This window comes from Erithacus rubecula (genome assembly GCF_903797595.1).
Source record: "Erithacus rubecula genome assembly, chromosome: 19".
In the NCBI taxonomy this organism is placed as follows: domain Eukaryota; kingdom Metazoa; phylum Chordata; class Aves; order Passeriformes; family Muscicapidae; genus Erithacus; species Erithacus rubecula.
The window spans coordinates 9,319,302-9,331,874 of record NC_136671.1 but is presented as its reverse complement, the minus strand read 5'-3'; the positions used below and the strand labels follow the sequence as shown (position 1 = coordinate 9,331,874).

General features: G+C 43.3%; 1 protein-coding gene across 1 annotated transcript; it reads left to right on the top strand.

The window, feature by feature from the left end:
- Positions 1–66: 66 nt before the first annotated feature.
- On the top strand, positions 67–12,194 carry ANKRD13A (ankyrin repeat domain 13A). The gene is made up of 15 exons (XM_079322537.1): positions 67–447; positions 2,481–2,613; positions 2,729–2,853; positions 3,300–3,345; positions 3,959–4,102; positions 4,469–4,664; positions 5,230–5,296; positions 6,195–6,276; positions 6,948–7,006; positions 7,614–7,750; positions 8,048–8,205; positions 8,629–8,730; positions 8,903–9,054; positions 9,264–9,328; positions 10,111–12,194. Exons 1-15 carry the CDS (start codon positions 352–354, stop codon positions 10,313–10,315), a joined length of 1,767 nt encoding a protein of 588 aa, XP_079178663.1. The 5' UTR covers positions 67–351; the 3' UTR covers positions 10,316–12,194.
- The last annotated feature ends 379 nt before the right edge of the window (positions 12,195–12,573 follow it).

The following is a 12,573-nucleotide window of genomic DNA, read 5'->3' as shown; positions in this document are numbered from 1 at the left end:
TCCCAGCCGTCCCTGGAGGGACAGGGAAGAGGGACGGGCACGGCTGAGGGGGCGAGAGCGGGGAGACCCCCGGGAGCGGGGCTGAGGGAGGAAACCCTCGGCAACGGGGGGCTGCGAGGGGCACCGGGAGCAGGGGAGACCCCCGCGGTCTTGCATGGGGCTCCCCTTGGAGAGGGGTGAAGAGTTCATAGGGGGTTGTGGCCCGGGCTCGCACAGCCACACCTGGGCCAGGTGGGTGCCAGGGGAGACGAGAAGCTGAAGGGGCCAGGGCTTGAGTAACCTGGGGATCTCCAGCACGCAGAGAGGGCAGAGTGAGGGGCTCTGGCTGCCCCCCCGCAGGTGCGTGCCGGGATGAGCTCCCCTGGCAGGGCCAGCAGCGCCTTCCCCCTGCACGTCCTGGTGTGGAATAACGACTACAGGCGGCTGGACGAGGAGCTGCAGGACCAGGTAACGGGGGCCCGGGCCCTGCGGGGGCTGCAGAAGAGCTTGTGCCACACTGGGGGCTCGGTGACCCTCGCTCGCTGCTGTACCAGCCTGGTGGTGCTGCCAGGAGCGCTCGCTGGGCTTGAGGGATCCCTGCGCCTCGTTACCTGTTTATTTGTGGTGTGGGAGTGATGTACAGAGGTGTAGGGATGTGCTTTTATATCGGTACTAAACGTTGGCTTCCTATCTGCAGAGTAGCTCTTTGGAGGAGTTAGGAGTCTCTGAAGGAGACCAGCTGTGATGGACGCTAATTAATTTATTAAAGCAATAAATAGTGTTTATCTTAATGAAAAATTAGCGTGCAGCAAAAGCGGCTGCTGCTGCTGGACATCAAACCAGCCCCCATCTTGCTGAGCACCATCAGTTCTCATAGATTTTTTTTGTTGCCCAAGATTGGGGACAGAGTTTTTTATATTGGTTGGAACGTTTTCAGCATCTCTGGTAAAAAAAAATAATTAAAATGGATCATTGTTCCATGCTGGAGAGTAGAAAACACAAAGCTGTCCCCTCTCTGGGACACGATGACGTAAGGAAATGGCCTGAAAGCTGCAGAGAGCTCGAGCAGCAAAAATCCTTCTGGCAGAGCTGCTGTGGAAAAGCTCTGATAGGGGCTAGAGTGAGCTACAGTTAATAAGCAGAGCTGATTAATTAATTATACCTGACACCACAAGACCAGCTGTGCCACCTCCTGACTGTCACCTGCAGCTCTAACGGTGCACCTGGCTTACTAATTCCTGCTTAGAGCATGTTCCTGCCCTGGTTTGGGGGAATCTTTGGAATGCAGTCACTTTTTATCTAATTTATGTCACCTTATGCATTAACAAAATCTTTAACCTCACTGGCACGTTGCTCCTGTGTGTTTATTTCTGACACCTGTGAGAGTTTGTGGTTAAGTAGGGATCACTCAGCAGCTCCCACCTGTGGAATGCTGCTTCCTCCTTCCCTTCCCTGTGGAAACCAGCAGCCTGTGAAGATGAAATGTCTCTCTTACTTCCTTTACCTGCTTTTAAAGATTTTTTTTTTTTCTTTAAAGTATTCCAAAGATATATTTCCCACTGCTTCTTTGGGATGAGCTTCCTGCTGAGCATCCTGAGGGATGTGTGAAGGGATTGAAGCCACTTCCAGCTGCAGCTGGAGTGGCAAAGGGGGTCGGGCATGAGGGGACCAGGGAACAACAAAAACAAGGTGGGGAGGGACCCTTGAAACCCTTTGGTGCTTCAGTGTTGGAGCTGTAGGAGGTGGGGAAGCAAATTAATTCACATTCCACCCCAGAAGTGAAGAGAAGATGCTTTAAAGTGAAGCTTTCCCACTCTGAGATATTCTGACTTGAAGCTGCCAGATAACGCTGTTAACGTGCATAATAACCTTCCTTTCTCATTCTGCTATTGACTTTCCCCTTTTCCTTTAGTTATAGATGCTCTTCTGTTTCAAATCTCTAAGCTAATAGTGAAAAATGTGTAAGGTATGAGTATGTTGTGCTTGCATGTTTTGGATATTTGTGCCTGTGTCGTTTATTTTTTGTTTTAGTGACTTGTAGAGAATGCCCTCACTCCTCATTGTGCTGTGTGTGCTTTGTGGAACACCATCTGCTTCTGTCCTTTCCAAAAGTGTTGTATTCCCTGTTCCCTTTTTTTCCCTCCCTTTTCCCCACATTTTGTTGTACACTTTAAGCCCTCTGTGGGGTCTCAGCCTCTCAGTGATGCACAGGGACAAGAACTCCCATCTCCTCCTGAGCTTTCTGGGGGGAAATAATACCAAAAAAAGAAATGAGAGGCACCAACAAGAACTCCTGCCCTACAGTTTTTGTGTCATTTCACAAGCCCCATTCTGCTTCTCCTTTTATTGTCATGAGGAAACGAGGCAGCCCCACAGAAGGGCAGAGCAGTAGAGTTTGGGAGCAGATCTGTAGGAATGGCAGGGAATGTTGACTCCTGGATTAGCCCTGTGTTTGTGCAAACTCTGATGAGCTGCCTTGTTCCTCTCTTGGGCACTGACAGGATGTTGAGCAGAGGGACCCACGGGGCAGGACCTTGCTGCACTTGGCTGTTTCCTTGGGTTACATAGAATCTGCCAAGGTGCTGCTGCAGCACAAGGCTGATGTGACCAAGGAGAACGCGCAGGGATGGACGGGTAAGGACAACCTGGGTGTGACTCTTTCAGTAGTTTCTTTGTTTCTATGTGCAGTTTTGGTCAGAGAGCAGAGTGACACCAGGCTGTGGCTGGGTTGTTGGTTTTTTTTTTTCAGTTTTGCATGAGGCTGTCAGCACAGGGGATCCAGAGATGGTGCAGCTGATCCTGCAGCATCGGGACTACCAGCAGACCTCCATGACTCTGGGAGGAGTTCCTGAGTTACTGCAGAAAATTAACGAGGTAATGATTTATTGACATGTAAACTCTCACTCCAGACTGAAATCACTGCTTGGATTCTCCTACAAGTAGTTCAGTTAACTGAACTATTGCAATCAGCTGGGCAATTGTGTTATGTTCCAACCTGCATATTCCATAGTGCTGAGGGACATGGAGATTTTTTCTTGACTTTATTTAAATGCTTTGACAGGTACTCCAACATTGGAGGCTAAATCTTGAAGGCATTGCTGCCCTTCCAGTAAAACAAGGAAGGACAGTTCTCCAGAAATCAAGGGCAGGGCAGTGCCTGTTGTGTTTGCTGCTTTCAATTTCAGTTTTAGCATTCACTTATAATTTCTTCAGTTCTGCTCTCCTTTTTTTTTTTCCTTTATCTAAAATGTTCACAGGAAATGCTGTACTGAATGTCAAACTATTTCATGAGGTATTCATCAGGTGCTTTCCTTCTGCAGACTCCTGACTTTTATGTGGAAATGAAATGGGAGTTCACTAGCTGGGGTAAGAATCCTGCTCCTTGTTACCAATTCCCAGCTGTAAAAATTAGTTACAAATGTCCCACAACACAGGCAGGGAAATATCTGCTCCCCAGAATCCTCTTCTCCATCTCAAAATGACCTCTTGTGCTTTTGTTGCACAATTATTCTTTGTTTCCTGTTTATTTGGTTGGTTGGTTTTTGGTAGTGGAGGATTTGGCTGTTGCAATTGCTGAAGACTTTTCTTGGGCTTTTTTACCTGTTCCTGGCCATCCATGGCTGAAGTGACTGTGTGTCATCTATGGGTGTTTGAGAAGTACCAGCTTTTCCCTGAAAGGAATGAACACTAGGCCTCACAGCTGACTAAATATTTCAAATATCAAACTATTAGACTGCCAGGTATGGGGTTGATGCCATTTCACACCTTTCAATCTGAACAAATATCTTCGTGCTTTTCATATTCATCTTTAAATTAGGCCGATTTTGCCCTAAGCTGATTGTTCTTTAAACTAAAGAAGATCAGTATCTTACCTCCTCTGGAATGACATCCAGGAATGAGCAATCCTGTGGTTGAGATCATTTCCCCTGTGCTGCACCTCTTGCACATTTTCCCTTTCCATTTCTCCTGTTTCTCCCAGTGCCCCTGGTTTCCAGGGTGTGCCCCAGCGACGTGTGCCGCATCTGGAAGAGCCGGGCCAAGCTGCGTGTCGACATCACCTTGCTGGGCTTTGAGAACATGAGCTGGGAGAGGGGCAGGAGGACTGTCATCTTCAAGGGAGAAGGTAAAGGTTCACCTCTCTGCACCACTGATGTCCAAATACTGTGTGAGCACAGGGAGAAGTCCTGATTTTACACAAAAAAGGCCTCTTGTGTTCTATGAGGGTTTTATGCTGTGTTAGTATCTCATACAGATACTGTTTATGATGGCTTAACTTCTTTGCTTTGAGTAAATCTGAGGTAAAAATGTGGTAATAGGGCTAAAATTTCAGTATTTTACTGTTTCTTTTCTTCTTTTCTGCTGCCCTACATTTAAAAAATAATTTTAGCTCCATCTCCAAGTTTGATCCCAGCTGAGTGCAGAAACACTCGAGTTTGATACATGATATACACTGGAGCACTTTAACCTGAAATGTGCCTTTTTCCACTAGACACTGGTGGCTGGGCAGAGCTCATTGAGATCAACCACGATGACAAGTTTGTCACGACAGAGAGGTTTGAGATCTCCCAGCACATGAAACGTTTGACATTGGGATCGATGACGCCCAAGAGGAAAGATGTGGAGAGGCGCCTTACAACTCCAATCATCAGCACGTGCCTTGACACCAAAAACATTGCTTTTGAGAGGTAAGACAGAGAGCTTCTCTTAGCAAATAAACATTTGCATGTTGTGTTTGAAAATAACTTTAATGCCAAACTCACAAAAGCTTTGATCATTACAGCTAGGTCTGAAATTGCTTTAAGTTTCGTAAATCGCTAGATAAGGAAATTTGGTTTGGTCAAATTGTCACTGTTGCTTGGCAGAAAGTTCCCAGTTGAAAGGAATCATGGGTAGAAAACTTCCAGTTTATCACATTAGTGGGATAGAATGATTAAGGTTGGAAGAAGCCTCTAAGATTGAGTTAATTGCTCACTGCAAGTTTGCATTTCACCCATGTGCTGGAACTGATGGACAAGAATTTAGATTTGGTAACAAATAAGTCAACTCTCAAATGAATGCTTTAAGTAAATGTGCACAGTGTGTCTTTTAACAGACACACATTTGTCTGTCTTTGTGACTATACCTATTTATCCAGGTATCTGGGGTTAATAATCTGTCAAATGTTGTTTAAAATGAGATTTAGAAGCACCAGTAGGGGGATTGTGTAGAAATGCAGCTTTGTAGACACTTGTGGTGTTCCCTTTTTGTCAGAACCACATCTGGATTCTGGGTATGGAGGACAGAAAAATCAGAAGGTGTCAATGGTTATGAAGCCAAGGTAAAGCCTGTTCTGTTCTTCTGACAGATCTTGCAGCAAATTAAAGTCTGGCTGTGCTTTTCCTGTATTTCCTGACTATTTCAGGTGTTAAAATTACTATTGGGATATTTATTGTGTTGCCAGCAGAATTGGGCTGGAGTGAGGAACTTCCAGGCTTGTGGGAGGGTTGGAGCCCTTGTGCAGAAATGTCACCAGGGGACAGAGGGGGATCAAAAAGGGGAGAGGAGGGACAGAACGTTCAGCAAAGCTGCTCACAGTCCTTCCCTTCCAAAGGCTGGCACTTAACTCACACTTGAACATTGTTTTAGTGGGTGAAAATTGAGGAACCTGTTGATAATAACAGCACTGCAAGGGACCTGCAGCCATGGGTGGCATCATGAATTCATGTACTGGACTCTGCCCTGCACCTGAGTCACAGCTGCTTAGGATGGTTCCACCTGACACTGGTTTTGACCTCCATTTCACCTCACTGAAATATTTTTCAAGGTGGTTTTACAGCCTTACTGTGGTAGGAATTTAGGTTCAGAATCATAATACAATACATTTTGAATAAATTTTGTAATTTCATTCACCAGAAGAGTAAGTGCTGAGTAGCTTTTACATTTATCTGAAGGTTTTTCCTGATAAGACTGCAGGGCTGTTTAGCTGGACAGGGAGTTCATTAGTGTTCCTGCAGGATTAACTGTCACTAAATGTAATTTCTGAGGTCTTACAGCTGATCTGTGATTAGAAATAGTGTTTCCTGTCTTTCCTTTTCTATTCCCTTTTAACATCTCTTGGAAATGCCTGTCTGGTGTTGAGGTTGGTTCAGCTGGTTTTGTGTAGATGATGTTTTAGTGAGGAACTCTTTCTTTAACCTGTGATTCTGCTTGGTTTTTGTCCCTGTGTTTTTTGTAAGGTCTACATGGCAAACAATGTGAACGTGATCACAAGGATCAGAACAGAACATTTAACAGAAGAGGAGAAGAGGAGATATAAAGGTATCTTCCAAATAGGAAAACTGGGAATGGATAGAATCCTTTGGGTGTCTGACACCTCCTCTGTGTCTGAAGAACTGGGCAGACAAACAAGGAAATTCTCTTCTTGCTGACTTTGCCCTGCTTTTCTTTGATGTGTTCTGTGTCTGAGGCAGCTCGTTATTTCACTCTTAACCTACAAATGAACCTGGTTTTATCCCAGCTGTATTTAGAGGAAAGAGAAACCCTTCAAACCTGTTCAAAGTTTACTGGCAGTTTTAAGAGGCTGCATTTTCCTGCTCTGGAATGTATTCCTGCCCTTATCTCACTTTGGCCATTGATACAAGATTCATAGGGGCTTAGTTTGCTTGGACTTTTTCTTTTGGTCTTTTGGTACTTGAATTAGAGCAAAGAGTGACCAGCCAGTAACTTTATATGAAAATTCTCCTACCCTGGGGCCACTGAGGCACTGGGACTCATAAAGGATTCTGCTAATCATAGAAACCACTGAAAATCTGCTCTGTTCTGTGTGTTGTACCTGTTTTATACCATCAGCTGCAGGTCATGAGCTTGTTTGGTAAAGCTCACAGGAGATCTGAACAATTTCCCTTTGGCTGAGAAGCCTGGCCTGAGTGCCAGTTTTGCTACTTATTAATACTTATGGCTGTTTTTGTTTTGCCTCCTGTTACTTGAAGCTGACAGGAACCCTCTGGAATCATTCCTGGGCACAGTGGAGCATGAATGTGGTGCTCAGGTGAGTGTCTGATGTCAGTACAGGTCACTGTGCCAGTAGGAATTCCTGGTTGTGGAGTCACAGTTTGTTTCCTTAGTTTGACAGCAGTTTATGAGGTTTTAATTTCCCCTGAGGATGTTTTTTGGTTTTTTTTTTGGTTGGAAATAGGTGAACTTTAAGATCCCTTCCAACTCAAACCATTCCATGATTCCACGTGGCTTTAGAAGCTCCCTTGATTCTAAACTGCAGAAGAACAGTGGATAATGGATTTGCTGGCTCTCTGTCAGGATGGCATTGCACATTTACAGGGATTTAGAGATTTTGGGTTCAAATTCTCCATCCATGTTTTGACTTTACTAAAGGATTTGGAGCCTGGAAATGCTGTGGCTCGTGCAATTTCTGATTGGTTTCCAGCTTTAAAGTATCTAAGTAGATTTTTTTCCTGTCTCTAAAAAGCTTGGAGATTTCTAACCTCAATAAAACCAGTCTAATAACAGCTGGTGTTTATGGCTGTGTGTCTGCAATAGGGAAGAAGTTACTTCACAAAGGGTAAATCCAAAGTTTCTTGTAGTAGCCACTGTCTGTTTAGTACTTTATGAGTTGTTTTTTTTCTTCTCTTTCCTTCTAGAGTACATCCAGGACAACAGAGTATGCTGCAACCAACAATCCCACTGCTATTACTCTGGAGGAATACTTTGACCCAGAATTTGATTTGAAAGGCAGAGACATAGGAAGACCAAAGGAAGTCACAGTTAGAACACAGAAGTGAGAAATACCATTTTAACTATTTCTAGTTCATCTCTTCCCAGTTATCTAATTCCTGGAAACCATTTTTAGATATACCCAGTGTGGTTTTTTTCCCCAGTTTTCAGAATTAATCAGAAGAGAGATCTTGAAGTATTCAGCTATAATCTATTTTTAATTCCACTGACTCAAAGCAAACATTTGGGCTGGTGCTGTAATTTGTTTGTAACCTCCTGTCACTGCCCAACTGCCTGTTTTGCTTTGCATCTGTTCTTAAACTGTGAATTTAGGATATTTTTATTCTATTTTGTCTTTAAGATTTAAAGCAACCTTGTGGATGAGTGAAGAGTTCCCCTTGTCTCTTATGGAACAAGTCACTCCAATCATTGACCTGATGGCCAGAACCAGTGCCCATTTTGCCAGACTTAAGGATTTCATCACTCTGGAATTTCCACCAGGATTTCCTGTCAAAATTGGTAATAATTAGCAATTTTTATTGTAACACCTTGTCCATTTTTTCCCTTTGGTTTTGCAATGTATTATTTACAGAAAATCACATTCGCCTTTTACTCATCTTACTACTACCTGAAACACTGTTTTATACATCTGTAGCCAATTCAGAAATAATCATTTTAAAGACAATATCATTTCTATAAGAATGAGCTATTGTCAGGCCCTTTCCTCTTAGCTTCAGTGCCTTAAATTTCACAAATCTTATTTTAAAATAAGAGATTTAGAGAGAGATTGAGAATAACTAAAGCCATCTTCTTGGTCTGAGTTCCTCTGTGCTTTGTCATTATAGGAAGCTGTTGTGGAATATATCCCATAAACAGGGTTTGATGTGGGTGTGGAAGTGGAGTAGAAGTTCTCACTTTGACAGAAATCTTGTAATCTTACAGAAATTCCCCTGTTTCACGTGCTGAATGCCAGAATTACTTTTGAAAATGTCAACAGCTGCAGGACAGCTGAGAGAACATCTGGAGCTGCACAGAGTGATGCAGGTGAAGGGTGGGAAGGTGCAAGGAAGGATCCCACTTTTTGACATCCCTTCCCCTGGAATGCTGAACTGCAGGGAATGGAACAGGGGGAGCTGCAATGTGTTATTGCAAAAACATTCATCAGAATTTTTCAGCACAGTTTATTTTTATTTTAAATTTGGTTTGACTTCTGTAGGTGCTAATTTCGAGGTTGACCAGTCAGTGTTTGAGATCCCCAAATCCTACCACGTCCAGGATGATGGCAGGAACATCCATGTGCAGGATGAGGACAATGAGATCATGCAGTTTGCCATCCAGCAGAGCTTGTTGGAGTCTGGCCCAAATAAAGTAAGTGCTGGGTATGTGCAGTGGCAGCTTGGGCAAGGACTGTGCAGCAAGAGCTGAAGGAAACCAGTGTAGGATCAGTTTTTTGAAGACCTTAGAAGAAAAAATAATGGATTTCAAAGAAGAAATAAAGGTGGGTTCAGGGTTACTTTCAGTGAGTTACTCTGCAGGTCTGATAACTGCTGTGGAATTGTCTCTTTTCCCTTCTCTAGGACTTGGGGGTGCTTTCCAATGGAGCAGTTGCATATTCCTCAGACTTCAATATCCAGTGTCAGAGGTCAGTACCTTTTTTCACATCAAACAATGCAGTGACAGATCAAAAGTACCCCCAGCAGTAGCATGAAGCAATTTGGCAATATTCTTTTTTTGGTGTATATGAGTAGCAAATACACAAAACTCAAGGTTTCTTCTTGTGCTTCTTGCAACTTTTCCAAGAAACAAGAGCTCCAAACTAGACCTCCCTGGTTTATGTTGTGTAGATAATTTCAGCCTGGGGCTGGTCTGTGCACACAACAGATTCTTTACCCAACAGAATAAGTTGAATATATGAAATAAGACTGGTTTTATATAAACCCAGTTCTTCCTTTCTGCTCTTAAAACTCTGAATTTGGTCCCTCTGTGTTGAATGTTTGGTTATTAGAGGCTGCACACTTCAAGGCAGCTCTTGTTTCTTTTCAAAATCCTTATGTAATCCTTAAAAACATAAATTTAATGGCCCCATAAAATGGGCTCTGGTGGTTGTGGAGTCTTTCTGCAGTTAAATGCAAAGAAACCAAGAACTGAATCTTCTGGGTTCTTCTGAAAATATTTAAACCAGGTGAGGATGCTTTTAGAGACCCATTGAAAATGTAACTGTTGGTATCCATGAAATATTCAAAGGAATCCAGGTTTGACATTGGGAATTTTACATTTACATTGGAACAGCTGCTCTCATATCCTCAAACTGTTTTTCTCCCCTCTGGGAGAGATTTTCAGGTTTGTGAGTCTAAAACAGTTGCCAGGAAGGATCTGAGACAGACTCTGTGTCTTTCACTTCTCAAAGTTTTTCTTTTCCATCAGGGCACTGCAGGAGAGCTTTGTGACAGGGATCAGATCAGGGAACTCCCACAGCAGCAGCTCCAGTGAAACTTCCAGCTTTGAGAAAGACTTGCAGCTTGCCATGGAACTGTCTGTGAGGGAGCAGGAGGAGCAGGAGAAGCAGCGCCAGGAAAAGGAAGATGCAGAGCTTCAGCAAGTTTTACAACTCTCTCTTGTGGAAAAATAACTCCTAAGTGACCTCCTGAAGCAAGGATGACCAAATTCTGTGTTAAACTGGAGGTTTTCAGAGCTGTCAGTCTGAATACCACTCCTGGATTGCTTAAGGAAACATTTCACTTGCCTTCTAAGTTGGCATCAGCTGCAAAAACCTGATTGATTTTTGTTTGGGGGAGTTCTAGATCACATGACTCCACATTTGGCTCCCCAACCATGCAGTCTTAGCTTTGAAGGAAATGTTTTTATCTAAACTTATTTATTGGAGAGCAGATGGAAATTTTGCTTTGCATCAGGATGTAGGGTTGCAGTAAAGCTTGAAAGCCTGATTTATGGGGAGTTCAGGAGGGAAACTTCATTACTTACCAAAGAAATACTCATCTGCTTCATTACTTCTCAATAATTCAAAGCCATTGCCTGTTTTTTTTCCAGCTGTTTCATGGGAGAGCATCTCCCTGCCTATACACACACGGTAGTTCTTCATGACAGATGTTTTCTGTTAGTTTTGTTTAGATGTGGTTATCTCTCCTCTAGTTACTGAGATTTTTGGCTTAGGAGGGATAATTTTATACTTGAACAGCTCATCCAAGCTCCAGATTAAACTAGTGCTTTCTGAAAAAGGACAAAACAAGTAGCCAGTAAAATTTTTAGATGCTGAAATGGGACCACCTGTCCAGTACAGCAGCATTTTCTGCAGTGATTCCAAACCAGCTCGTTCCCCTGGTCAGAGGGCAGCAAGAAATTAAGGGATAGATACAGGTGCTTCTTTGGGATCTCTTGGTGTGAATGGCTGAGTGTGGGTGCTAAATGCAGCCAGGAAAAGAATTCAAGAGAGGTTTTCATGTGTCCTTATTGAAAGAGAAGTTTTAATTCTGCAAGGGAAACGTGTGTTGCTTTTTAAAACCCCAGTGCTTGTCCTCCATGTGAATACATCTATTTTTTTACCTGAATATTTTTATTGATTTTAAACCAAACCACTAGGCCTACACTCATCAAACTGGTCTTGTAATAATTCCTAGGTCTGTTTTAACCAGCTTTCCTCAGGTTTTTGGCCATACAGGATCTTTGTAGCTCTTTTATCTGCACTTCTCTCAGTGTTTACAGTACTCACACTGTGACTCTCAGGTGCACTCCACAGGTACACGATGAACAGCCACAGGAAAGCCTTACAGCTGTTAAATGTGAGCAATATCCCTCTGCTCTGGCTGGCAGGGGCTGGAGGAACCTTTGGTACAGCTGCTCTGAGCTTGTTCCTAACACTGCTCCTGTTCCTCAGGCAGTTCTGGGCGACCAGCTATTCATTAACCAATGTAAAATCACTATAAAAATGGACTTGATCATAACCAGTGGGGCAGTTGGTAACTTGGAACCTTATTTTAAATTAATAATCCATTGCTTTACATAGGAAATGATCCCAATTCCTTCAGGAATACACTAGGACTGGCCTCTCCACACTGGTTTTGTTCCCTGGGACAACTTGCATCCCTAAAACCAGCTTCCTGTGTGCTGCAGGAATGGGGACTGTCCTGCACAGGGGCACTGGGCTGGGTTGGAATTTGTTTCTTTGCAAAGGGGATCCCTGTGACTGTCACAGTTGGGAAAAGGGAAGGCCTTGTGTTGAGCTCCTGACAGGGTGGGAGGCAGGAGATGGAGCCATGATTCCTCCAGTGGGAATAAAGAGTGCTGTTGCCTTTACAAACCCATCTGCCTGGCATTGCCTGTCTTCTGCTGAGCATTTCAAAGGTTACAGGAGGGGTAAAAATAGCATTTTTCAAGCTGACTTGTTCTGGTTTTATATTTAAACTAAAGAACATTGAGCACTTTCAGTTGAAGTTTTGTTACGCTCCTGCTTCTTAGTCTGGGACTGTAAAATAAATTGGATTTGCTTTTGGGTTGGTTTTTTTTTTTTTTTTTTTGACATTTGTATTATTGCTAAAACTAAAGCCCTGCTTTGCTCAGCCAGGTGCTGCTTCTAAACCTTTCAATGTAAGATGGGCATGCTCTGTGTGCTGGAAGAAAAATCAAAGGTGCTGCACATTACACCACACACAGGTATTTTTTCTAACACTGTATTTGGCATTTTTTTCCTTACTAATTATCTGTCTTTTTGTACATTAAAGGGACATTATCATCTCTGAAATTCTCCAAGGTACTTCTGCCTTAGTGTGAATCAGACACATAATCACCAGGACCACTTTTTGGGTATTTTCAGCCAACTTTTGAGTCTCCCTGTTTTGAAGAGGGAGAATCTGTACAACACAGACATTAAGG

Bases quoted from the DNA above. Each gene is read 5' to 3' on its own strand.
- ANKRD13A (XM_079322537.1), top strand. From the start codon at position 352: ATGAGCTCCCCTGGCAGGGCCAGCAGCGCCTTCCCCCTGCACGTCCTG. The intron at 2,854-3,299 runs GTAATGATTTAT...TTCCTTCTGCAG, and splicing joins TACTGCAGAAAATTAACGAG to ACTCCTGACTTTTATGTGGA. The intron at 9,329-10,110 runs GTCAGTACCTTT...CTTTTCCATCAG, and splicing joins TTCAATATCCAGTGTCAGAG to GGCACTGCAGGAGAGCTTTG.